The sequence below is a fragment of the Tachysurus fulvidraco genome, chromosome 9 (assembly GCF_022655615.1).
Source record: "Tachysurus fulvidraco isolate hzauxx_2018 chromosome 9, HZAU_PFXX_2.0, whole genome shotgun sequence".
Classification (NCBI taxonomy): Eukaryota; Metazoa; Chordata; class Actinopteri; order Siluriformes; family Bagridae; genus Tachysurus; species Tachysurus fulvidraco.
In genome coordinates this window covers 22,301,393-22,328,846 of record NC_062526.1, presented here as the reverse complement: position 1 = coordinate 22,328,846, position 27,454 = coordinate 22,301,393, and the positions used below count along the sequence as shown (strand labels likewise).

Here is a 27,454-nt window from a genome sequence, read left to right as displayed (position 1 = left end):
TAGCCAAAGTTAACACAAAGCAAGCACTCAACAGGACATCAGTTTAAAGTTCCTTGGACATTAACACCATGAAATCCACCGTGCACCAAAAAAAGTTCAATAAATCAATAAATCAAAACGTCATGAGTGAAATTTACCCAGGAAGTTTGTAAGTACTACTTATTACCAATAGAAAAACACATTTATACATGGGAATTAAATTCACATACATTTTAATTAGTTAACTTTGCATTAACCCTTGTATGTTGTTCGTATTTTTGTTACTCAGCCAGTGTTGGTGGGTCTGGTGACCCGCTGCATTTTTGGGTTTTAATTTAACACAATTAAAAATTTTATGTTAAAATACTCTACAGATGTTTACTTCATCCCAATTACAAGCAATATAAACAGCATATATGGTTAATATTTGCCCTTTACCTTTATTACATCACATTTTTTAATTAAAGTGCTACTCGTTTTTTGTTGTTTTTTTAATAAAATGTAATTAAAAAAAAAAGAAAATCAAATTTAATCTATAAATTTAAGTCACGAGTGGAAAAAAAATCAACAAATTTACAAGGAAGCAAAGTTTTTCAAAACTATTGATGTTTATGAATATGGGTCCCACAGACCCGAACATCATACAAGGGTTAACATTAATTTTAACCATAGATGTTATCATCCTTAAAGTGTGGCTGAACAGTTCTTGTTTTTGTGGTTGCTTCTGTGCTGTTCTACACTGTGCCACAACCAGAGGGCCAGCGTGTCCATTTATTTAAAGTTTTGTCCCTTAAGACTAAGTCACTAGTTTGTACTCTTTTCCTCAGTTCTGAGCATTTTTTGAGTTAATTTCCCAGCCCTCTCTGTATCTTGTGAGCATTAATTGAATTCTGAAATCTAATACCAATTTAAGATTAAAAGTCTTAATTATAAATGTGTATTAGAGTTTTAACTCATGGGAAAATATGTATTACATATACCTTTTGTAAAAAAAATGGTAAAAATACACTGGCAAAATGGCCATGTTAAAAAAATAATAATAATGTTAGTCGAGTTATTTAAATCAAATGGTAAAAATCTCATAAAGTCTGTTTCATTTCCAGGTTGTAATCCTACAAAATGTGGAAAAGTTCAATAAACTGTGGAAAAGCTGTAATAGACCTGAGCGTTCTGAGCATCTGCGTAATGTTTGTGGATAGAGATTTTGCTTGTAAATCTAAATGTTGGAGATGGCAGTGAGTCAAAATGGGGAGTAGTAAATTCCTTTAGATGTGATGTTCAATTACAGAGACTCTGTTAGAAAACACTCGAGTGGGAATTTTCTCTGGAAAATAGTGAACATGCCTTCATTTGAATGTAGCAGTATTTCAAATCAAATGTCAGCTAAATGTCGTTTTTCTGGTCGAAGAGCTTGCTGTAATTTTTTTTTTTTTTTGATTTCTTTTTAATTATCATATCAAGTACTTTGTGTTGATCCACTCCACTGCAGTTTATTTCCTTCTTGCTATATGTGTATGTTCTTCTTACGGTACACAAGCTTGCAGTTGAGATACATGCAGAATTCAAATACACTGCTTGCAAAAAAAGTACTAACTTTTTTAAATAATATATTGCTTTGACTCCTTATATTATATATATATATAATCGATTTAACCCAAACAATCTCACCGTGCTGAGTAGCACCTGTTGACCCACCCCAGTATGTAAGCACTGCTTGCATTGTGTAGGTTCTTCTGAAGGAAGAGATGTGGTTTTGCTGAGTCTCTGTAACTGTGGTACAGGTGAAAGTGTGTATTCTCCAGCTCCTTTAGCAGACTGAACCAGTAGCGCACTACGGATGGATCGTTGCCGCTCACTTCGAACCCGGCCCAGTGCAGGTGGACCTCGAGGAGCAAGAGACCTACTGAGGGTAAAACATTTTCCAGGATCAGATTCTCTAAGATTTTCCATTCGGCACTCTCCATGTCCATTTTCAACACGTCTACCTAAGAGAGAAAGAGTAAACAAACATCATCACAATTGTATTGTCCTAGGTGAGGTCGTTGGTGTCAGATAAGCTGGTTTGAGTATATAAGAATCTATTCTATCCACAGGGGTTGCAAGCCAGTCACTTCTGTGCTGGTCGCAAGCCTGGATAAATATAGAGGGTTTCGGCAGGACGGGCATCCAGCATAAAACAAATTTAAACATGCGAATTGTCAGTAATCAAAGGAAGGGTGTAAAAGACAGTAGTTAGACCAGCTACAGGTTTGTTGTATGGGTTAGAGACTGTAGCAATGATGAAAAGCCATGAGGCAGAGATGAGGATGTTGAGGTTCTCTTTAGGAGTGACGAGGATGGACAGGATTAGGAACCAGCACATCAGAGGGACAGCTCAGGTTGGCTGTTTTGGGGACAAGGTCAGAGACACTATATTGAGATGGTTTGGACATGGTGTTGGTAGAAGGATGTTGGAGAAGAATCTGCCAGGTAAGAGGTCAATAAGAAGGCCTGAGATATATATGATATATGAGATATATGGATGTGTTAAAAGAGGACATGAGTGTGAGATTAGGGGATGTCGAGTGCACAGTTAGGTGGAAACAGATGATTCGCTGTGGCGACCCCTAACAGGAAAAGCCGAAAGTAGAAGAAGAAGAAGAAGATGAAGAAAAGTATTCCAGAAACGGTTGAACATCTGGGATTTTCATACACAACACTTTTACTCAGAATGTAGTGAAAAAAAACAAAACAGGCAGTAGCTCTGCATTTGGAAAGGAAGTTTATCATCTTTAACTACCTAGTTTAGGTGTGATTTGGGTATTTCTCTATTCTGGTGTTTGATGTGAACATTAACTGAAGCTTTTGATCTGTATCTGTACGTTAATATGCATTGCACTGCTGCCACATGATTGACTGATTGGTTAATTTTATGAATGAGAAAGGTTGGGGGTTTGATTCCTGCCCTCTTCCCTGTGTTTCGGTGTGTGTGTGTGTGTGTGTGTGTGTGTGTGTGTGTGTGTGTGTGTGTGTGTGTGTGGAGCTGATATGTTCTCCCTGTGCATCAGCGGTTTCCTCCAGGTTCTCTGGTTTCCTAAACTAGTCTAAATCAATAGTCTGAATTGTAGGCTGATTGAATTCTTTAAAATTGAGCTGTAGGGTATAAATGGGTGTGTGATTGTTATTGTGTTATTGTGTTATCGTGCCCTGTAATGAGTTGTGCCCCAAGACCCCTGGGATAGTCTCCAGGATCCCTTTGACCTTGTGTAGGATAAGTCCTGCAGAAAATAGATAGATGGATGAATGAATGAATGAATGGATAAATGGATGGATAGATAGATAGATAACTCTTGGGCAGTGATGTTTTAAGTGATTAAGTTGTTTAAGTTGTTGGATGGGGTTCAAGCCCAGCACCGCAAAGCTGCCACTGTTGTCCTTTAGAGAAAGGCCCTTAAGACCCTCTCTGCCCTTGGGGCATGGTATCATGGCTGACCCTTTGCTCTGACCCCAACCTCCAAAGTTTGAACATGTGTAGAAAGAATTTCACTGTGCTGTAATGTATATGTGACAAAAATAAAGGCTTCTGACTGTCTGTGAAAGATTTCATATTTCACTAGAGCTCTGGCAAAGTACATCTTCTCCACCTTGTGTTTCAATCTAGTTTTCCCTGGGAAAAAAGTCTTAAAACTGGTTCAGCATGGTTTCTGTCCTTGGAGCTAAATGAAATATCACTGGCTAGAAATAAGAGGTAATAAGAGCAAAGAACGCAAAGTAGGTCAGCTGGCTGAAGGAGAACAACGTAAGGCTAGAATGTACAGTGTAGGTGGCCTGAATTGGAGATAAAGCAAAGAAAGTTCACAACATCTACACATTGAGGCATAGAATTTAGAAGGAAGAAAAGAGAAGAGCTAATCTACATGACGTGAAAATTAAAGAGATGATTAATAATAACCTATAAGAGGTGCACAACAAAGATAGACTCTTCAACCAAACCTCCATATCTGTGAATTTATACTCAAGGCAGAGTTGCATGGATTTTAGCTTTTTCCAACAGAATTGGTCATCATTTGAAGTGATGCTTAAATGTTTTATGAGTTTCTTATTGAAACGTGACCTGCTTTCAGAGCGTTAGGTGAAGCTTATTGGTGTTATGTAACTGTGTACGTGTGCCATCTGACTGTGTGATCTAGCACTTGGGTCAATGCCAGAACAAATGTGCATATCGCTGATGATCAAATACACACTAGCCACAATTCTGAAGTTGTGTGGTAAAAAACAACTCTGTTTGAGTCTTATGCAGATCACACAATGAGTATGTCATTAGAACTGCTTAAAACTAATTAAGAAGACTGGCTGATTATATTGTTAAGTTGTGTATTTCTTGTATTATTGGAGTCAACTGACTTTCAAATCCTGCTATATTTATTTGCACATCAAGGCCTTTAAATGCTAACCTTTGTCACGTGTCGTTGTTGTTTTATTGGCAATCAGTATTTAAGTGCAATTAGATTTTTATGGCTTTCTGCTGCTTTTTTCTGCTTTACGATTAAATGTTATTGCTTTGTTCACCCTCTTGGCCTTATTTCACTTTAGTGGAATGACTGGAATAATTTCACTAAAGCCTTAGCCCTCCATCTTATCATTACTAGCTAGCTGATGTGGTCTGTTTTCAATATTTTGAGCAGATTAGACACTCACTCTGATCGAATACACAAGATTATTATATAAAAAAAATGATTTAATCATTTAATGGTAGAATGTAATGATATGATGGGCTACTAAGGCCATTATAAAAAAATAACCAGGAAAATGAATAGTTAAGGAGTTTTAACTTAATAGTGGCCTGAAAAATAAGAACGTTTTTTTAGTTATATCAGTTTTATCAGTTAGTCATGGACCAAATAGAAAGTGATGTCATTCCTACAATGTTCACCCAATCTGGATGTAAATACTGGCATATTATGAAGTGAAGTGATGTGACATACGGCTAAGAACGGTGACCCATACTCAGAATTCGTTCTCTGCATTTAACCCATCCAAAGTGCACACACACAGCAGCGAACACACACACACACACTGTGAACACACACCCAGAGCAGTGGGCAGCCATTTATGCTGCGGCGCCCGGGGAGCAGTTGGGGAAGGTTCGAGACTCAAACCCACAACCTTAGGGTTAAGAGTCAAACTCTCTAACCATTAGGTCACGACTTCCCCAGTGATATATGTTTATACTGTAGCTGCAGACATTTATAGCTGAATGTCTGCAGCATGTTTAAGCATGTGGTTGAATTAATGGCACATGTAAATAAATTTGAGTACAGCCATGTTGGATGTTGCTTCTGTTATATTTCTTTGTATATTGTTATGTTAGTTGTTGTGTCTATACAGTAATTTGTTTTGTCTATAATTGCTGTTTTTTTCTTTTGCTGCTTTTTTGGCAAGGTCAAGTTTGTAATAGAGATTTTATCCGAATAGCTCTTTACCCTGGTGTCAATAAGGAGGCTGTAAGGAGTAGATTTCTGTCAGATCTTATTAGTCATGCTAACAAAGTGAAGATGATAGTGTAATTTTGTAATTACTGGAACATCATGTGTCCACCAGATATTTTTTCTAAGCTTTACCTTCCAGCATTAATATGCATGTATTCCTCATACTTGTCTATGAAAGACAAATCAATCATCCCTGCTTATGAGGCACTGACTTCACGTCGATGCCTGGCCTGTAGGCTCTTCTGTTCAAGGCATTGAATTTAATTTGCCAGGATTACACTCCTGTTCATGCAGCGAGAAGCAGTGGCAGAGGGAGGAGGCTGAGTGATGAATGAAAGTGTCCAAAAAAACTGGCATCTTAAGACACGGTGTATAAATCACTGTAGCTGTTATCGTTTTGAAAAAAGACGGCGTGAAATCTTTCTTTCTGTCAGAAACGGTTTGTGAAGGATGCGGCTGGATGACTGTTATATTTCAGGCCCGAGGTCTCAGACGGTTGATAAGACGGAGTAAAGGCGGCGCTCACGTCCTCGTTACACCGGAGAATATAGTCAGAACTGTTAGAAGCTATTCTCTGGATTAAACCAGAAAAAGGTTACAGGAAAACATTTAATTTCAATTTTCTGTAGTGCTTATCGTACAGAGTGTCACAGGGAATGTGGAGTCTATTCCAGATGAACGTGGCAAAAGGTGCAGAACGACCTAGAGTCAAGGCACAATCATTCACACACAAACACAATCACACAACAATACAAACACTAGAGATGATTTAGAGATGACAGTCAGTCTACAAGCATTTCTTTGGACTAGGTGAGGAAAGCAGAGAACCAGGGAAGAACCCATGAAGCAGGTGGAGAAAACACACACACACACACAATGTAATAGTAGGTTTGCCACGAAGATGAAAATTTTCCTTTAACACATAAAAGATTACTGTTTATTTAGTTTTGACTCTGATGGTTCAGAGTCAGGATCGCACACTTTTTCCTCCAGGGCCTGGCATTCAATAACCCGGGCAGTTAACCGACAGTTAACCGACACTGAGGTGTAAATTCTCAATGCTGAGATAGGTGTTAATTCTCAATGCTGTTAATTCGCAATGCTTATTTATTACTGTTTATTCCGCACCAAACAATCTATCATTTTTTTTTACCTTTTTTTTTCACATTAATATATATATTAGGTAGATAATATCACATTAAATTATATAATTATGCCATACTTTATTGTACACTGACCGTAATATAGACACTAAATCAAGGCCAGGAAATTCCATGGTGTATATGGAATATCACTGCTTTACTTTCCTGTATATAAGCAATGCCTCTGAATAAGCTGGTGTTTCCTCATATCCTCTGGAAAGGGATTTGAAATGTTCACATTTTGAGTGTTTACTCTTTACTGTCCATGTTTTCAGTGTTTAATAAATATAAAACGAGGTAGCAAGGTGACTTATTCTACTTTTTCAACTTAAAAAAAACCCTTCATCGGCTGCCAGTTCTGCACCTTGTCATTTTTTGTTCTGAAGTTTTCAATCCATTTTTTATTTTTTTGCTCAAGGTATAAATGAAACCGTGTATCATCTTTACATCCTAAACAGGTATAAAACTACACGCAAAGAGAAAAAAGGCTCCAAGTCAGCATTGACAATGTTAGTTTCTTGTTTAAAATGTAATATTCCCTATTTTGTAATATTCCCTACGTTTCTCCTCAAGTGTAAAACATGATCAGAAAGGTGCTACAGTATATCTGGATATAATGATTAACATTACTTTAGTGATAAAAATTGAGGTAAAAGAGGTCAAAAGAGGTCATTTGCATATTAATGAAATGTAAAATGTATTCCGCGAGGAATGAGCTCCGAAATAGGTCACTGATACCTGTTTTACATGAATTTATCACGATTCGCTGTCCGACTTATGCAATGTGTATAGTTCTGCGCATTACCTGTCTATGTCCATAGTGGTTGAGGACAGCGGAAAGCTTCTTGGTGCTGCTGTGCTGTCTCTGTTTCATGACAGCAGGGTTCAGGTCCCTCCAATCGATGGAAAGCCGATGAAGCCACATGCGCGAGTCCTGCAGGTGAGCCTCTCTGATACTCGGGTCAAAACAGTGAACCTCACATCCTGCTTTAGCCAATATTTTCTCCAATTGTTTATCCTCTCCTCCCACCCTGCAAAAAGTTACGAGAGGAAGAGAATGCAGTTTATTAGTGTTCGGTTCATAGAAACGTCCTGTAACCTGGTGAATAGCACTTTGGACAATCATTTCTGGTTTCCTGATATTGTCACGGCTATCATGGGGGAGGGAAAGTATTCTCTCTTTCTCTCTTGTCAATCACAGCATCACTAGCCAACCATGAGCATCTGTGAGCTCATGTATGCAGAAAGGTCGCACATTTATCACAACCCACATTGCACCACACTCCATCATATCTTCCAGCGCTGCTTGACTGGTTCCACTATCTCTCAGGACATAAGGAAGGTACACATAATGGTACGCTCTTCTCTGTTCTGGCAGCTGGGTGGTGGTACCAACTCCTCCTAGCTGTCTAAACAGCTGAGTCTTTAATAGACGTCTAAAAATTTGCCCCTTCCTGAAGTACTTAAACTAGCACTTTAAAAAACCTTGTTGTATATTTTCTCAAAACAGAGACTGACAGACTGATGTTATTATTACTCTGTGACCTAAAAAACCCCCACATCTTTAAGTCGCTCTGGACAACAGTGTCTACAGAACGCTATAAATCAGGGGTATTCAATTAAAATTCAGAGGTCCAGTTACTAAAATTTCCTCCCAGCAAAGGTCCGAATCTAATATTGTCACTTAAAATAGTGCACCCTCATGTTAATAAAATCAATAACGCACATACATTTCTATATAATTTATTGTTAAATTTCAAGTGTTTTCAAAGTCTGAACTTGTCTGGCACTTGAATGGAAAACAATCCTGTAGTTGTCTTTACTACATGTCAAGTAACAGACAACAGACACTGAATTTCTTCTGAATAAAATAAATAAAAAGTGCAAACAGCTTAGAGCAGCCTGAACTTAGGGCCTATATTTCAAGTAATGTAAAACATTCAGAATCTTTCGAATAAAATAAAAGTGCTTTTAATCTTTAAGAACAAAATTAAACAAAAGACTTTTAAGCTGCCCCCCCTTTTTTAAACATTATCTACATTAATAACACAGGAACTTTAGGCAAAAGGACATTTCAAGTGAAATAGAACAGGGCAGAATTTTACTGAATAAAAGAAAAGTGCAGAGCTTTGAGCAGCTCCCTTTTTCCTCTCTCCTTTCCACCTCTCCTTACTCCCTTTCCATCTTCTGTTCCTAGTGAGAGAAATGGACATGTAACTGTCCTGCCAGCAGTTCACTCACTCACTCACTCATTTTCTACCGCTTTATCCGAACTACCTCGGGTCACGGGGAGCCTGTGCCTATCTCAGGGGTCATTGGGCCCTGCCAGCAGGTTGAATCTTAATTGTCCTGCCAGTGTAATTAGGTGCATTACTGCCACCTTCTGCTCTGGAGTATGGAACAGAAACCATCTGTTTTTGGCTTGGCTTTTGATGACACTCCTGTCATAATAACTCGATTAACTGCGCATGAACGAAAGATTTATATTTTTATTAATATCATATAGCTTATATAATCTTATAATATTAGATTATAATAAGGAGATGCTTAATATGATAATATTAGAATTTTAACGGGTCCGGGCAGACCCGTCACTCTGTCCGAATCCGGACCACGGTCCGCCATTTGAAAGTTAAAGTGACGTGACATACGGCTAAGTACGGTGACCCATACTCAGAATTTGTTCTCTGCATTTAACCCATCCAAAGTGCACACACACACAGCAGTGAACACACACACGGAGCAATGGAGAGCCATTTATGCTGGTCACCCGGGGAGCAGTTGGGGGGTTCGGTGCCTTGCTCGAGGGCACCTCAGTCGTGGCCGGCCCGAGACTCGAACCCACAACCTTAGGAGTATGAGTCAGACTCTCTAACCATTAGGCCACAACTTACCCAATTCTGCATATCCCAGGTTATGGGGTCACAGCCCACTGTAAATGTACAAGTCTAGATGGCACTTTGCTTTTAACACAAGTTTACGTTCACAGGAGATTTTAATACCTAAAATAGTTGCAGAAATTCAAAATCATTACATGTGATATTGCAGCAGATGCGGTTCTGGTTGTCACGGTAACAACCAAGCTTCTCACCTCTACAGACCTTCTTAAAGGTTGGAAGAATAATAAGCATATGCATTTTTTCCCCCTGGTAATTCAGACAGACTACAGGTTGCACATTATTACACCTTTGAAGATTATAATATTGCATGTAGACTATTAAGTTTACATTGTATAGAATTGAATCCATCGAGGGTTTTAAATTATAAATTATCCCTCATAAAGTGGTGAGGAAAACCACCTGAGATAACACGAGGAACCTCATCCTCATCTGGGTGACACCAGACAATCTGATTATAATTCATTTCCCTTTATAACCGTGTACTTTTTGTCACGAGGTGACACGGTGAGACAGTGAGGATCCAAATGCAGTTTAGAGGTTTTTACTAAACAAAACACAAACAAACAGGCAGGCAACGCGGAACAAACAGGAAACGGGAACATGGACATGCACACACCAACAACGACCAACAACATTGAAGTGAACAGACAGAGTATATATGGTGAACGAGAACCAATCACAAAACAGAGACAGACAAGGACTAAGACAAAACACCTGGGGAAGAGAATGAATGTAATTAGTGTCCATGGTAACAGATAGGTGGGCGGGGTCAACAATTAACATCAGGGAGAGACGGCAGACAGAAACAAGGGGAAAACACAGACAGACACATTACACTTTTTGTACAAAATAAAATCTATTCTAGTTTTAATATGACGACCAAATCCATCTTCCTGGAAGTGGCAATATCCACAGTGAACTGTCCATGTGGAGACATCCTCATCCTCAGATGATGAGACTCCAGGGGATAAATGTGAATCAAGTTAGACGTCTGTAGGTTTACAGGAAGCAACAACCAATAAAAAAAAAGTTCAAAGTTCTAGTACAAAGCAAGTTTCAACAATATTCATGCATATGCACTGGTTCTTCTAAAACCTCCCAGCTGCACTTTTGAGTAGCAAAGACGACAGATCGATCACCTTGATTGATAACCCAGAGTAAGATAATTGCATGATTAGGCAACAGAGCAACAAACTACAAAGATGAGGTAAGAAGTAAGACACACAGCTGTGCTTTGGCAAAAACTTTGGATTGAACACCCTCCAATCTGCTCTACCTTCTGGTCAAGGAGCTTGGGAGGTGTTGAAAGGCAGAACAGAGCTGTAGGGTAACTACTGATATTATCTAGACGTGTACTTGCCCTGAGATGCTTTGACTATGAATTAAACATTAGCCTCAATAATAAAAATTTTTTTCTAAGACATTAATTTCCTCTTTGCTGTTTTGATGAGCCGTTTTAATTCAATGTGGCTTCCATGGTACTCCATCTCTCCAACTCATTCTCATGTAAAATGTGATCAGTGCCAAATGTGTTGGATTTCTTACAAAGAAAGTTATAAAAGGGTATAATTGCTGTATAATCCCCACCCATTTTTCTAACATTTACCTCATGAGGAATCGAACGGCTTCTACAAGACGGCTCAAACAGCTGGGACCAGATTTAAGCACACAGAAAAATATACTTATCGGCTTTACAAATTAGTGCATGAGAAATGAAATAGCGGCTTTTAGGCTGTTTTAATTTCAGTTAATAAAAGCATGTACGAAAAAACGAGAAACAATACAACGCACAGAACCCAAACTAATCATGTTTGAAGGGAAACAAAGAAAAAAGAAAAAAAAAAAGCTAGGAAATACAAGATATTTAAACATGAAATCATTTTCCATGGAATAAAACACTTCAGGGCATGCTGTTGTAGAATAATAATCACCGACAAGGTGGTATGATGCATGAGTTACTTTTACTAGAGTTACTCTTTTTCTGTTCTCTTTACCTCTTTCTCTCATTTTAAAAAGCTTTTTAAAAAAAGACAAAAAAATGAAAGCAACTGCTTTACTTTAAAAGTTCTGAAGTCTTCCACCATTAAATGTTAAATAAGCTCCGCATCAGAGCAATGTTTATACTGTCGGTATAGAAATGATTGGTATTGGTGCAGGGGATCAGAGATGAGAACACACCACTGCGGATATCTGAGGCACATCTGCATAGTGGCTATGAAAGTAAGACACATAAGACACAATATGGCCAAAAGTACAGTACAGTATGTGGATCCCTGACCATTACGAAGGGACAATCTCACTCATGCTCAAAACCAAAAAATGATGGACTTGTTGAACAGACATGCTCTCTTCCAACCGGACAATCGGGGCCACCATCATATCAACACCACTCTGGGTGTGGTGGTGAGACTCCAGCCCTATATTTAGGTGCTTTGGCCCTATCTTCTCTCTAGCGTTCCTACCTCACCAAAAAGTGTCAGGTGGACCAGGTGAGATGAAGGAATTCCAAGGCTTCAAAATAAGATGTTCACCAGTTCCCCCATCGTACAGTACGTAACTCTGATGGCAACCCTCCCTTCATCGCGGAGACGGGATTAAGCGCTGTCCTTTTTGCACTTTTTTCTCCACCCTGGCATGTCTGTATTCGGTCCCTCACAGCTCTGTGTCACGACAGCGTCTTAAGAATGTGATGAGCACCTAGCAACATGCACCTTGGCATAGAAATAACACATCTCTGAATCTGCCCTGAAGGGATGGAAGATATTAGTGTTTTGATGAGAATGGTGGTGAAGACAGTGCCTGTCTAAAAGGCATGTCAGTACATGGGTGTCTGATTATTCTGAAATCTGGTTTGAACTTAAATTCAAGGATCTCTTTCTCTCTCGTTCTCTCTCTTTATCTCTTTCGAGCTAAAAACGCTACCCCTGATATCTCCGTGATCCTGACCACTTCTGCTTCTGATGTCCTATTTCTTGTTGGAGTCTCATCACTTAGAAGCCTCTTTATGCCTTTGAGGATGAGGACGTCTCCACATGGACAGCCTGGAGATGGTGGATGGTGCCACTTAGAAGAAATGAAACCATGAAGATGGCTTTGCCTGCAGTTTTGCTCCATCAGTAACAGCATGAAATTCATGTTGAATCTAGAATGAATTTCTAGTTACACGATTGCACTTTTCACTGTAAGGTTTTTTCCTCATGTGAGTTTGGGGAGTTTATTCCTCACCACTGTAGTCTCTGGCATGCTCATTAGGTTTATGTATAAATTTCTGTAACATCGTGCAAGTGCTATACAAATAAAATGTAATTGAATTTAACCTTGGTCAAAGAGATAACTCACTAAAATACATACTTTTCAGTGTCCACCCAGCATGGGCCCTGCCCTGCTCCACAGTCACTGTGGTCTGTAACTAATTGTGTTCAGATGAAATTGTGAGATTGTGTCTCTCGTGCCTGACTTCAACTGAAAAGTAAAGCACATGCGTATAATACTTTTGTTTGGTCCAGATGTGTGGCTAGCATGTAAAGTTACAATTAGCTCAAAACAGTACCTGTATAATAAGTTTCTATAAAATAAGGATAAAACAGGTGAGATTATGGATTTTTGTTTTAAGAAGGTGAAATTGAAAATCCCAGTAAGAATGTGACAGACAGAGCCAAGGGCAAGAGCGTGAGTCCTAAACTCATTCATTTTCTACCGCTTATCCGAACTTCTCGGGTCACGGGGAGCCTGTGCCTATCTCAGGCGTCATCGGGCATCAAGGCAGGATACATCCAGGACGGAGTGCCAACCCATCACAGGGCACACACACACACACACACTCTCATTCACTCACACACTCACACACACACTACGGACAATTTCCAGAGATGCCAATCAACCTACCATGCATGTCTTTGGACCGGGGGAGGAAACTGAAGTACCCGGAGGAAACCCCCGAGGCACGGGGAGAACATGCAAACTCCACACACACAAGGCGGAGGTGGGAATCGAACCCCCAACCCTGGAGGTGTGAGGCGAACCTGCTAACTACTAAGCCACCGTACCCCCCAGTCCTAAACCCTACAAATCAATTCAATTTATTTGTGTTGTGCTTTTAAAAATGCACATTGTCTCAAAGAAGCTTTACAGAAGCATAGAAACAGAATAAAAAGTATAAGGTTTCAAATTAAGTTACTATTCATCTCTAACATTTATCTCAAATGATCAAGACTGAGGTGACGGTGGTGAGTAAAAAGTCCCTGAGATGATATGAGAGGAGAGGAACCATGTGGAACTTGATGTAAGGCTAAAGCTCTCCACTTTGAATCCAGACAATCGTTGGCACTTTCAAGACCATGCAGTTGTGAAGTTTATAAAAAGAAGTATACAAAATAGACCAAGGTGTCTACAAACAGTGACTTTTCCATAAACATGTGTTACAGTACAGTTTGATTTGATTACAGCAATAGCCAAATATCTGGGTCTGGGTTATTAGCGTACAGCTGCACACATATTTAAAAGACTATACACAGAGAGAGAGAGAGAGAGAGAGAGAGAGAGAGAGAGAGAGAGAGAGAGAGAGAGAGAGAGAGAGAGAGAGAGAGAGAGAGAGGAGGGCTAATACTTATATAAAAATGTGCTGAGACAGTAGTCAGGGAATTAGATGGAGCCAAGATGGCAAGATATCCAGCATCGCTGGACATGAGCCAGGAACAACCTTCACCGCAGAGACGACCTTGTGAAAAAAGTGTGTGGGGTTTTTATATCTTAGTGTGGACCAAAAATAAGAATCCTTTTATTTACTTTCGCTTGAAATATCATTAATTACCTCCAAACTTCCATCAATGTTATTTCTTGCTAAAAAAAAAGTGCAAAAACTTAACGGAGATGATTGACAATTTGCATTTATTGTTGACTGATGAGAGTGTCTTCCTGTAATTCTTACCTCGCTGATATTGTGTGGTTAGTTTGTGTGTGTGAAAGGGAAAGGTATTGAAACGCACCCGAGTGAGTAGACTCGGCAGTGTTTGGTGTTGATGCTTCGGGCCAAGTTGAATCTGTTATCCAAACATAGTGTCCATGATCCCTGAGCTGGCAGACTGTTTGCAGGATTTCTACAGGACACCTGTACATCACAAAATACACACAAACACACACTATTCACATTTTAGTATTTTTTTCATTACACATTTATTGCCACGGTGTAACGAAATACAATATTTGATGCCTCCATATGCAGCCGTCCATATGCTCAGGGTCACAGTGGATCCAGAGAGACACATGGCACGAGAAGAGAATACACCCTAAATGGGATGCATCTCCAGAACACCACACACACACACACACACACACACACACACACACACACACACACACACACACACACTATCAGTATGTTTTTTAGGAGATTGGAAGAAATTAATTATAATTAAACAATATGTGATTTGCAGCTTTACACTGATTGCTTACTGCCACCGTGTGACAGGAGAACAAGGTCCATGTTTTTTAGATTGCATTTGAGAATCAGGTGTGTGAGTAAGATTAAAAACACAGGTAGCGATGATGTTCTAGGGCAGGGGTATTGAATTAATATTCAAAGATGTCCAGTTACTAAAATTTCCTCCCAGCAAAGGTCCGAATCTTATATTCTCATCACTCATTCTCTACCGCTTATCCGAACTTCTCGGGTCACGGGGAGCCTGTGCCTATCTCAGGCGTCATCGGGCATCAAGGCAGGATACACCCTGGATGGAGTGCCAACCCATCGCAGGGCACACACACACACACACACACACACACTCTCATTCACTCACACACTCACACACTACGGACAATTTTCCAGAGATGCCAATCAACCTATCATGCATGTCTGGACTGGGGGAGGAAACCAGAGTACTTTTAACCGGAGAATTTTTACGGGTCCGGGCAGACCCGTAACTCGGTCCGGATCCGGACCGCGGTCCGCCATTTGGTGATGCCCGCTCTAGGGCAACGGTGTCCAATCTTATCCGGAAAGGGCCGGTGTGGGTGCAGGTTTTCATCCCAACAAGTAGACCCTTAGTAGACTCTAACACTCTCTGGTGTGGCTTCTGCTTGGTTGGAATGAAAACCTGCACCCACACCGGCTCTTTCTGGATAAGATTGGACACCGCTGCTCTAGGGAAAAGAAATTAACTTGAAAATGTGAACATTCAAGGCTAGGAAATTGCAGCACAAAAAATTAGCCAAGGAAGTACAGAGGATTTAAAAAATATACAAATTAAGAGTTAACAAAATTATTTTAAGACTAAAAAGCAGTAAATGAGGGGGGACACGGTGGCTTAGTGGTTAGCACGTTCGCCTCACTCTCCGTGCCTCGGGGGTTTCCTCCGGATACTCCGGTTTCCTCCCCCGGTCCAAAGACATGCATGGTAGGTTGATTGGCATCTCTGGAAAATTGTCCGTAGTGTGTGAGTGTGTGAGTGAATGAGAGTGTGTGTGTGCCCTGTGATGGGTTGGCACTCCGTCCAGGATGTATCCTACCTTGATGCTCGATGACACCTGAGATAGGCACAGGCTCCCCATGACCCGAGAAGTTCGGATAAGCGGTAGGACATGAATGAATGAATGAAAGCAGTAAATGAACTAGTGTAACAGACCTAGAGTAGATAAGGACCAGATCTTTGCAACTTCACTATAAATAAGGTTGAAAAGCATGATTTGCTTGCAGTTAACGACTATTTTCTTGCTTTTATTTTAAACTCATTTCGTTGCTTAAAATATAATCTCACCTTCACTTGGTACATTTTATTCTCTCCTTAATCAACATTTTTAAGAGCTTCCTTTTCTCCCCTTCACATCACACATTCAGAACTGCATCTTAGGTGATGATAACAACATCCTTCTGTAAGATATTCATATAGATATAGGGGGGTGAAGAGAGCAGGTTATTTTGATGTATAAGTGATTTAACTAATGTGTTCACACTGAAAGTCACATTTTAGCCCAATTAAGAGGAAAATATTTTACAGTAACTATTAACCAATATATTAAAGTGACTGTACAGAAGGACCATGTATTTTATGAGAAAGCCTCACCGAACACCTCACGCAGACTTGCGCTCCTCAGCATTATCATATTATTTAAGTGCATGTAAACATGCTTATCGGATTATTGCCGTTATCTGTATTGTTTTGTTTTATTTCGTTTTGTTTGGCAGTCATAATCCGCTAATTTTGCGAAGGAAAGCAACTGAATAAGATGTTACTGTGAGAAGGTTTAAGCTGATACTGGCTTCTGAGGAGAGGAAAGAGATAAGTGGGTTCATTCATCACCTGCAGCTGCAGTGCACAAGACTCACTGCCAAGTTTGTTCTGTCAACAGTGAGTGCGTGCTGAGAGAGAGAGAGAGAGAGAGAGAGAGAGAGAGAGAGAGAGAGAGAGAGAGAGAGAGAGAGAGAGAGAGAAGGTAGTTGGCAATTTATAGGCCTGTCATGACTCTGTATAGTCCTGCCGTGATATTGTGGTAGGTATTCAGTTCAACTCCTTATCGCGTGTGTGTGTGTGTGTGTGTGTGTGTGTGTGTGTGTGTGTGTGTGTGTGTGTGTGTGTGTGTGTGTGTGTGTGTGTGAGAGAGAGAGAGAGAGAGAGAGAGAGAGTGAGAGAGAGAGAGAGAGAGAGAGAGAGAGAGAGAGAGAGAGAGAGAGAAAGAGAGAAAGAAATAAAACAGCTTAAATTAAAAAAAAAAATTACAAATCCATCTTCCAATTCCATCTTCGTGTAAAGATGACGTTGTGGGAACATTTGTCATGAGAAAACCTGCCATTATTTGTAGCCTTTTGGATAAATTCGCTGAATTAGATGCATTATTAATTATATCAGTGGAAGCTCCTTACTAGGATAGTAAGATGTTTGGGTGTTTATTCACTATTCAATCCCGTTATGTCAGATTATATCTGATCAAAGTTATAGGACTTTCACAACTAAAACGATTATCTACTCATTTAATCTAGCCTGAGATTTGAATGCAAAGCCGTGGTCAGGATGATAGCTGAGGCCATTAAAAAGGCCATAATACTTTATGCACCCTATTCCGAGCTCAAATCACACATCAGGGAGGTTTATTCTTCCTTCCTGCATCTCCCTTATGTTCATTTAGTTTTAATGACAGTATTAAGAAGTGTCACAGCTTCTTTAGCACATCCCCGGTGTGCTGCCTCTAGTGATTGCTAACACCTGCTGCTTGTTCCACAGCTCACTATCAGGACTGTAGAAACCTACAATCTACCTCTCAGTGCCTCTGTTTGCTTATTGCTATTGTGTTGCACATTACCTTATTTTTAGCTTTCATTGGCCTTGCATTCTGCTTAACCTTTGGCATGTCATGCTACCTAGCGTTTAGCTTAAAGTAACTAACATGCGAGAGGTAGCAGGATCGTTATCCACATCTTCCAGGCCGGCTTAAGGATCGGCGGTGGCTTAAACATTTATGGCTGTAGTTTGTTAATGGGCAGGGTGGGGTTTGAGACTCAGCGCCGCCAAACTACGGTGGTTGGGCCCTTAAGCAAGCCTCCCTGCTTAATGGACGCTGCATCATGGACGACATGTGCTAGCAAGCTGGGACAAAAAAAAAAAGAAGAAGAAAATTCTGTGCTGTAATGTATACGTGACGTTTCCTTAATATAATATAATATAATATTTTCCATAATTTATATGCAATTAAAGTGCAAAGTCTGAACTAAAAAATAACATAAATGTCTCCATATTTGTATTAGCAACATGCTAGCTAGATTACATTAGTAATTGTGAGTTTATTCTCAAATCAACAAACTGGTTAATTCTATAGGTATAGCTACTGTATATACAGTAGGTATACCTAATGTGTCTAGGTGTGTTGATCTTAATTAAGTACAATGTGGTGTTTTGTGGCCATTTTGACATAGCAGGGTTGAGGATCTTCCTAGACAGAGGTCAGACGTTTTTGTCGAACACAGTACTATTGATGTAAATAACCTGTAGCTGTGTTAATTAGCCTAGTCATTAACCTAGCTGTTAACTGATAGTTAACTATATTGCTATCTCTTGCTTTTTATATCTTTCCTGTGTTTAGCGCCTTAAATGAATACATATATTTTATTGGTTGTACAGAAATATGACAAAAACCGCTCAGAAAGCAGTGTTAAACTGTTAAACTAAACTAAACTGAAGTAAATGGCGCATCTCTGAACTACTTAGCATTAATAAAATTGCCATTTATTCCGCATGCAGCGTTGCCAGGTCCGGTGTCGAAAGTCAGAAATGCACAGCAATGCTAACTCGTTCTTCCATGAAATGACAGAGAAAACGACAGACAAGGAACCATGGATATACTTTTTCCTGTGTCTGGAATTGTTGGTATAGTATTGTGTTTTAGTGTGGGGGTTTTTTTTTTGAAGAAAAAAACAAAAACAAAAAATAAACACAGGCTAATTCTTCATGTACAGTTCTGGTTCTGTATTTATATGTATATAGTTTAGAACATTATCAGATCAAGCTGAATAATGTATTTGTATTCAGTTAGGATACAGACTGCATGTTGTGCCAACCCTTAGTAGGTGGTTTTCTACAAATATCAGCGCTCTCTTCAAATGCAGATTTTCTTCTTCACTTGCAAACTTTATAGACCACCAAAAGCCTTCTGCCTCACTTCTACTTCTGTCGCCTACACATTCGCCACCTCATTTACATCCTTGGGATGCTACTGGATTTATGTCCTTTATACTATAATTTATGTTCCTATAATAAAAGCAAGTGTGTGGGTTTACCTGTGGTGTCGTGATGTACTTGAGAAACCTGAATGCCTCATCTTCCAGGCTGTGACTCTCACTTGCCCATGGCTGCAGCTTTATCTTCCACCTGAGAGACTACACACACACACACACACACACACACACACACATATAGAGAGAGAATGCTTAAATGGAGACAATAGGTTTAACTAGTATCCTTCTCAACAACAGCTCGGTTAACGTAACTCCATATTGTTTGACAGAAATACAGGGAATAGAAAAATAAAATTTTTATATATTGTATATATATATATATATATATATATATATATATATATACGCTCTTACACACACACACACACACACACACACACACACACACACACACACACACACACACACACACACACACACAGACAAACTGATATATCTGAAGAATTTCATTTAATATTCATCTTACCAGCAGTTCATTTAAATCCCATTTCTATTCCTGGGAGCTTGGAAATGAGCTCATTCTAGTATGTGAGCAAAAGAATGTTTGTAATTTGTATCATAAGATTCTGAATTGATGCACACACCGACTGTGACCCCCCTTTCAGATGCAGTCATTTATCAAACACCTCTCCTGACACACACTTTCTCTTACTCTTTATTCGAAATGATTGCACTAATAATCTGTGATACAAATGTGTTGTGTGAGAGTGGTGTGTGTGTGTGTGTGTGTGTGTGTGTGTGTGTGTGTGTGTGTGTGTGTGTGTGTGTGTGTGTGTGTGTGTGTGTGAGAGAGAGAGAGAGAGAGAGAGAGAGAGAGAGAGAGAGAGAGAGAGAGAGAGAGAGAGAGAGAGAGAGAGAGAGAGATCTATTTGAATAGTAACTAGGTTTTGTGTAGCACCATTTATTTAAATGTGCATAAAACAGTCACATAAGTTGTTGGGCTTGAGATCAGAAGGTTGTGAGCTCAAATTCCACTTCTCTGCCAATCTGCTATGCCTGGGCACTTGAACACGGCGCTTTACCCTCAACCGCTAACATATACAAAGTTAAGCTTCTCAGGAAAACTGTGCTTGTTGTAAATGTAATCCACCCCTGACTAATCAGCATTTTTAACCAGAACATAGACAAAAACATTCATGTTTTGTAAAACCTATCAAATGTGAATGTTTTGTCTATGTATGTTCTGGTTAAAAATAGAAAAAACTTTCACATTTCAGGAGATATTCCATATTTCAATATGTAGTACAGTACAAAGATCCTCAACATCGCGTCCAGTCGGGTTTGATGATTTCATGATGATTAAATGTGTGGGGAATCGGTGTGTGGAAGGTTTTGTGTAGATAAAAAGATGTCTGGGTGGAAAGGCTTGAGGTAATCTGCTGAGAGCAAAAAATATATACACAGAGGAAAAGAAGAAAAAAGGGTGTGATGAAGTTTCTAACAGTAATTACTAACAGATTTTCTTTTTCAATTTAATTCAATTACATTTTTTCTAAACTGCCTTAGTCATTTATATTTCATCTTTTTTTTTAACTAATACAACTAGTAGTTATGCCAGTGTGCTATAAGGTATGATGTGCCTCATGTCAGTCATTTTATCTTCAGAATAAAGAACATCCTGGAGTGGAGCTTCGTAAATCATTTGGAAATCATTGAACTCCAACCATTAATATATATATATTTGCTTCATTTTGAATTTATTATGAAGATTTTATTTTAAATGACACAAAAGGTAAAACTTTAATTATGTTATATATGGTAATTCACCTTCTGTAACAACACCAGGGTATTTTTTTTTTTTTTTTTTTTTGAAAAGTAGAGCTTGTACACTTGTTAGAGACTTTATTTCGAGATGTGTTTATGTGTTTTGGAGCATTAGTTGGATTAAGAGCATTAAACGTTTTAAGAGCAAGTGAGCTACATAGTGGAAAAAAACGCCACTGTAATGCTGGATAAACTATATTTCTGTGGATTGAGTCATTCATAATTTCTGATTGTTCTGCACACTGTTTAAAGGACCGTCCTTTATTCTTATTCTTTATTATTCATATTTATTATTTGAGTCATGCAAATTACAAAGTGTGAAAGTTTTCCCATCAAGTAGTGCATGCAAAAGATATACAAAAAAAGCCAGTCTAAATCCAGTCTGTGCAATTTCCTGTGTATGTGTGAGCTAAAAGCCCCCGGAGCTAAAAGATCACACACAGATCCCCACCTTTTCTCCTCTTCACCTTGCCCATGCTTGCCCGTGCTGCTCGCTTTCTATAGTCACGATTACAGCATTAAGCTGATGAACAAAATGATCTCTGCTGCATTTGTGCCATATCTGTCATCCCTGTGCTGTATGCCAGGAAGAAAATAAATGAAATCTTGCATGGCTTTAGACATGGCCAACGGAAGAGTGTGAACTGAGATACTGTGCACTGTTTAGTGAGCAAAACATGAAACTATATGTTGTATGGGGGAAAAAAAGGGTTAATATCTTGACCAGTAAAGTAATAGTTTAAGAGCACAATCACACACTACAGACACTTTAGAGATGCCAGTCGACTTACTGTACTGTACACCATGTCTTTGGACTGTCAGAGGTAACCAGAGGAAACCCCTGAATCACAGGAAGAACAGGTATAAATCTCCAACCCCAAATATCTGCAGTATTTTTATCCATGAGAGTCACTCAAATCTTTAATACCAGTTAATATTAGGCGCATTATTTCTTATATTTCTAAGCATGAAATCCACTCAGTGTCTCGCTCTCAGCTCAACGGGAAACCCCACAGAACTAACATACAGGATTAGGATGATGTTTTATTAAAGAATCTAATCTGACTTAGGTTTAGGAGCACTTTATGGTATAAGTGATTCATGAGTCATTCTCACATGAACATATGGACCTGATTTGGCCTGTAGGACTCCACAGGTTTGATTGGTTTTAATTCAGGGCTTAATTGTGCAAGATATGTAATCTATATTGATGTACGTCTTAAACGATTTTGTTTGTAAGGACCTTTGTTGTATTACACAGAACTCACACAGTCTGGATTAGTGTTCATTTTGGGTCTACCCTAGCCAAGACCCTAGTCTCAAGACCGAGGACAGGCAGAACGCTCGAGTTATTTCAAACCATGTCACCAGGAAACTCAGCTGAACTGTCATACTGAAACAGGTTTGAGCCTCTACTGAAGGGGTGTTTGTAACTCTTCAGTGTATTAAGACGTCCTGTACAATTACGACTTTGTGGCACTCGTTTGGTGAAGAACCACATATGGATGTGACTGTCAGGGGTGTACATACTTTTGAATAATGCATCATTACTCATAGAACTCAACATTAATGTTCTGCATCTCCAAGGTGTCAAACTCATACACTAATACTACCCTCTCCCCCCAAAACAAACACACACACACACACACACACACACACACACACACACACACACACACACACACACACACACACACACACACACACACACACACACACACACACACACACATAAACCCCCCAAACACACACACAAATAAACACACACACGGTAGCTCAGTGATTAAGGTGTTGTACTACTGATCAGCAGGTTCAATTCCCACGGCCATCAAGCTGCCACATCTGGGCCCCCGAGCAAGGCCCTTACTCCACAATTGCTAAACTGTATAAATGAGATAAACGTAAGTCACTCTGGATAAGAGAGCATGCCAAAGTCACACACAACAGAGGAACAGGAGAATGCAAAATACTTGCCCAACCCCTGTGTACATTCTTATCTCCTTCATGCTGCATTATTTAAGCCGTTTTGTTTAGCTCTTCTTGTTTATAGTAGGCATATTTTATACTGGAGGTCAGCTATGTGCATGTAATCTCATTACACACTGCTTTTGTGTGTGTGTGGTCCAGATGGTTAATGTCATTTACTAGCAATGTTCAAATTCTCAGATGTCTGTAAATGTGTGTACTTCTGCTTAGAATCTAATTGTCTTCATATTGCAGCTCAAAAAAAAAAACCTTTGACACTTTTTCATTGTAACTTTGAACAAATGTTTTAAACTCATGGTATCTTAAGTATGTAACCTAGTGAGCCAGCATTAATGTATTCAGTGTTAGAGATTTAAGCACTTATGTACGTCGCTCTGGATAAGGGCGTCTGCCAAATGCTGTAAATGTAAATGTAAATGTAAATGTGTGTACTTCTGCTTAGAATCTAATTGTCTTCATATTGCAGTTCAAATCAATACTATAAAGGTCGTTAGGGTAATTTATAAGATATATATGTATAAGATTTTGTATATTAATTTAACCAACAGCGGTCTTTAGCAGGGTAGAGCTAGCAGTAAAAATGCTTACTGGTTTATTTTAAGCTACATGGATGCCATACAGTAGGTCTACATTACATTTACATTTATGGTATTTGACAGATGACCTTATCCAGAGTGACGTACAAATGTGTGTATCGATAAAAACATTAACACCTACCTAAAGTATGTTTTAAAAAAGTCAGATAGATAGATAGATAGATAGATAGATAGATAGATAGATAGATAGATAGATAGATAGATGGACGGACGGACGGACGGACGGACGGACGGACGGACGGACGGACGGACGGACGGACGGACGGACGGACAGACAGACAGACAGACAGACAGACAGACAGACAGACAGACAGACAGACAGACAGACAGACAGACAGATAGATAGATAGATAGATAGATAGATAGATAGATAGATAGATAGATAGATAGATAGATAGAACTTTATTGTCATTGCACCTTATTGTCATTGCATTGTACAGGTACACAGTTTGGCATCTACCAGAACTGCAAAATGTAGCAGTCGTGCAAAAGTGCAGATAAATATCTAGCATATTTACAACAAGTGGTATATATGAAAGCATATACATAAAATACTTTATATAAATATAAAGGCTATAACAGTGCAGAGATGTGTGGACATACAGGAGAACAGTGAATAAATATAAAGGTCATACAGTGCATAAATAAAAATATATCTAGGGGAAGTTCATTACACCTCCTCGGTGCAAGAACAGAAAATAGTCTTGCTGTATGCCTACATCTTACCCTGAGAGATGGTGGAACCAGTTGAGCAGTGCTAGCTGCTAGCTGCTAGTAGTGCTATTAGCATTGCCGAGTTCAATGTTAGTATTGTTAGCTACATGCTTTGGCTGTTTGCATGGCAATACATAAGTCTATATACATGTGATGGTTGTTATTGGTTTATTAGAATGGCTTTATTTATTTTTAATTCTAAACAACTGTGTAGCTGTGCACTAGTTCTCAAATTCTGTCTTCAGCTTTGTCCGTTTCACCATTAATCAATGACTCGTAATAAGTTTGTTCTGGATTTACTTCATTTTCTTTTTATGTTTTGCTATGATGGGCACTTGTCAATTTCAGCCATATATTTCTATCTGAACAGACAGATACTGTATGTGGGGAAGTGAAGCGGTATCAGGGAGTGACCTCTGACTTCCGGCGAGCTCCAGCCACCAGATGTGGGCTCCAGCCACCAGATGTGGGCATGACCAGCAACATTGAGTTTAATAAAGTTTAACTTTATGCTAATATGAAGTGACTCAGTGCAACGACTACCAACGGAAGTGAAGACAGTATCACTATGGCAACCAGTGGTAGTAGGATAGGAACATCAGTGGTTTCACAGTCAAAGAATCACGTTTTATATTATTTTGCAGGTTAATTGTAAAAGAAAGTCAAATAATAATAAAAAAAAATGCTGTATGGGGTTCAGAGAAAAATGAACGATGTAAAGAGAACAGATACATGGTATGCTGCTTTGTATGGGCCTTTTGTTGCTGCTTATATAAGAGGCTGGAAGAAAATAAGGGCTTTTATGTGGTCTGGTGAAAATCAAGCTGGAAAGAGAAAATAGTGACAATAGAATATTCAGTGATAAGACAAAATGACCGTTGTGCTCAGTCAAGGGTATGTGTGGCATTCATACGTGTGAGAGATAGCAGAGCATGATGTGTGTGTGATTGTGTGTGGGACATTTATTAAACACCCTCACATCAAAGTTGCATTCTCATCTCAAAAATAATCTAAACGATTAAGTTTTGAAATGAATAAACACGCTAAGAACGCAGATCGCACTAATTCGACCCTCAGATCACTTACTTAAATAATATGCAGATGATATCTAATAACATGATACGATGCGATAATCGCTACTACCCTCTAATCGAAGACGTTTCTACACACAGATGGCGCTCTCTCTGAGGGCGTATTGTGAATCGGATATTATTTCTGGAATCCATTTTGTGACAGCGATTGAATTTACCAATTTGTACGACACACAGATACACAAAATAATGGAAGTAATGGAAAAGAGCAACAAGTTGGGGCTGCACTTTAGTAATGTAAAAAAAATAATAATTCAATAACAAAACTGGGGGCACGGTGGCTTAGTGGTTAGCACATTCGCCTCACACCTCCAGGGTTGGGGGTTCGATTCCCGCCTCCGCCTGTTGTGTGTGGAGTTTGCATGTTCTCCCCATGCCTCGGGGGTTTCCTCCGGGTACTCCGGTTTCCTCCCCCGGTCTAAAGACATGCATGGTAGGTTGATTGGCATCTCTGGAAAATTGTCCGTAGTGTGTGAGAGTGTGAGTGAACGAGAGTGTGTGTGTGCCCTGCGATGGGTTGGCACTCCTTCCATTGTGTATCCTGCCTTGATGCCCGATGACGCCTGAGATAGTCACAGGCTCCTCGTGACCCGAGAGGTTCGGATAAGCGGTAGAAAATGAATGAATGAATGATTTTGTACGACACACAGATACACAAAATAATGGAAAAGAGCAACAAGTTGGGGCTGCACTTTAGTAATGTAAAAAAAATATAATAATCCAATAACAACATCATTAAAATTCATTTGAATTTCTCCATCCAAGAGGAAATACTAAAACCGAAAGCTGATGAGACAACAAAAAAAAAGTGTTAACATTTAAGCAAAAGGTGTAAGTAAAGCCTTTGTGACTTTTTATATATTGATATGAAATCCAAAGGAACTGAATGTGGTTTGAAACATAAATTGAATTTGAGGAATCTCACATGAAGTTCTTAGGTGGTTGGGTTACCAGTGTGAACAGTTTATGAATCCCGCTACAAGCATCTATTACACTAACCCAATCTGTTGAACACTGAGAACACCTCCAGGATTCAGCACTTACGAGGACTTATGATTAAGATTTTCTCATCAGTCATCATCTTGTGCTTTGATTTAGGAGCGTTGCTCCGGTGGAATTGCTTTGTTCATTTTCAGTAAATGCTTGGATCTGGAGACGTTCCCAGGAAAACTGGGTGTAAAGGTAGAATTAACCCTTGTCCATCAAAGAGCACCATGTACACTCACTCAGTCACAGCTGTTTTTTAGAAGGTGGGAGGAAACAGGAGAACCTGGAATAACCTGGAATAAACCCACACAGACACAGGAACATACACTCTTAAGGGTTTAGGAATGAACCCTGGAGCTGCACGCTCAGCATGTAGCTTTCACACCCAAAAGCACTTCTACACAAAGCATACACACTCACCTTTCTGTACTGTCTGGCAGTCGGGTAGCACGTAGACATCGAGCCGCTCAATCGTTCCCTTTCCACAGAAACTGCCTGAGTCCTGGTTTGCATTTGAGGTTCTTTAGTAGAGATAAGCGTTCTCCAGCTCTTCACATGAAATCCCTTAAGCTCCAAATACAAATGAGCAGCAAGGCACAGGATGGAGAGGAGGACACACACACGAGCGAGCACACACCTGTTCATCCTCTACTTCAGTCTTCCTCGGTTCTTCTCATGCCATTGATCAGGATCTTCACAATATCTCTCCACTTCCCCTGTTTCAATAGATTTTTCCCCAGTTTAATCTTTGTTCTGTTTTATCATCCCATTTTCTGTTCGTCCCGGTCGAAGCACAGCAACAAAACTCTCTGGTTACAAAGTGTGCCATGTGTTAACATCTACGGTCATATTAGTGGGAGTGAGCTTGTGTGTGTGTGTGTGTGTGTGTGTGTGTGTGTGTGTGTGTGTGTGTGTGTGTGTGTGTGTGTGTGTGTGTGTAGATTCCATTCAGAACTCCAGGAACTCCTTCTTTCCCTCTCAACTTTTGGTACCTCCCCTTCTTCTCCTCTTTGTCAGCAGTCATCTGTTCTGTGTTCTGTATCTGTCGCCTCTGCCGTGTTGGCACAATAAGGTTTAGACCAGATGGCAGCAGTAATTTCCTTCAT

The 27,454-nt window shown here is 39.5% G+C and overlaps 1 protein-coding gene across 1 annotated transcript; it reads right to left on the bottom strand.

Annotated features, from left to right (window-relative positions):
* Positions 1 to 529: 529 nt before the first annotated feature.
* Positions 530 to 27,439, bottom strand: mettl24 (methyltransferase like 24). The gene is made up of 5 exons (XM_027177103.2): positions 26,769 to 27,439; positions 19,253 to 19,351; positions 14,475 to 14,596; positions 7,395 to 7,620; positions 530 to 1,964 (listed from the first exon to the last, which is right to left on the bottom strand). Exons 1-5 carry the CDS (start codon positions 26,991 to 26,993, stop codon positions 1,644 to 1,646), a joined length of 993 nt encoding a protein of 330 aa, XP_027032904.1. The 5' UTR covers positions 26,994 to 27,439; the 3' UTR covers positions 530 to 1,643.
* Positions 27,440 to 27,454: the final 15 nt, after the last annotated feature.

Excerpts from the sequence above, each read along its gene's own strand:
- mettl24 (XM_027177103.2), bottom strand. The coding sequence starts at position 26,993 with ATGAACAGGTGTGTGCTCGCTCGTGTGTGTGTCCTCCTCTCCATCCTG. Across the intron at positions 7,621-14,474 it reads TGCCGAGTCTACTCACTCGG|GGTGGGAGGAGAGGATAAAC; the intron begins GTGCGTTTCAAT and ends AACTTTTTGCAG. Across the intron at positions 1,965-7,394 it reads ACCACTATGGACATAGACAG|GTAGACGTGTTGAAAATGGA; the intron begins GTAATGCGCAGA and ends TTTCTCTCTTAG.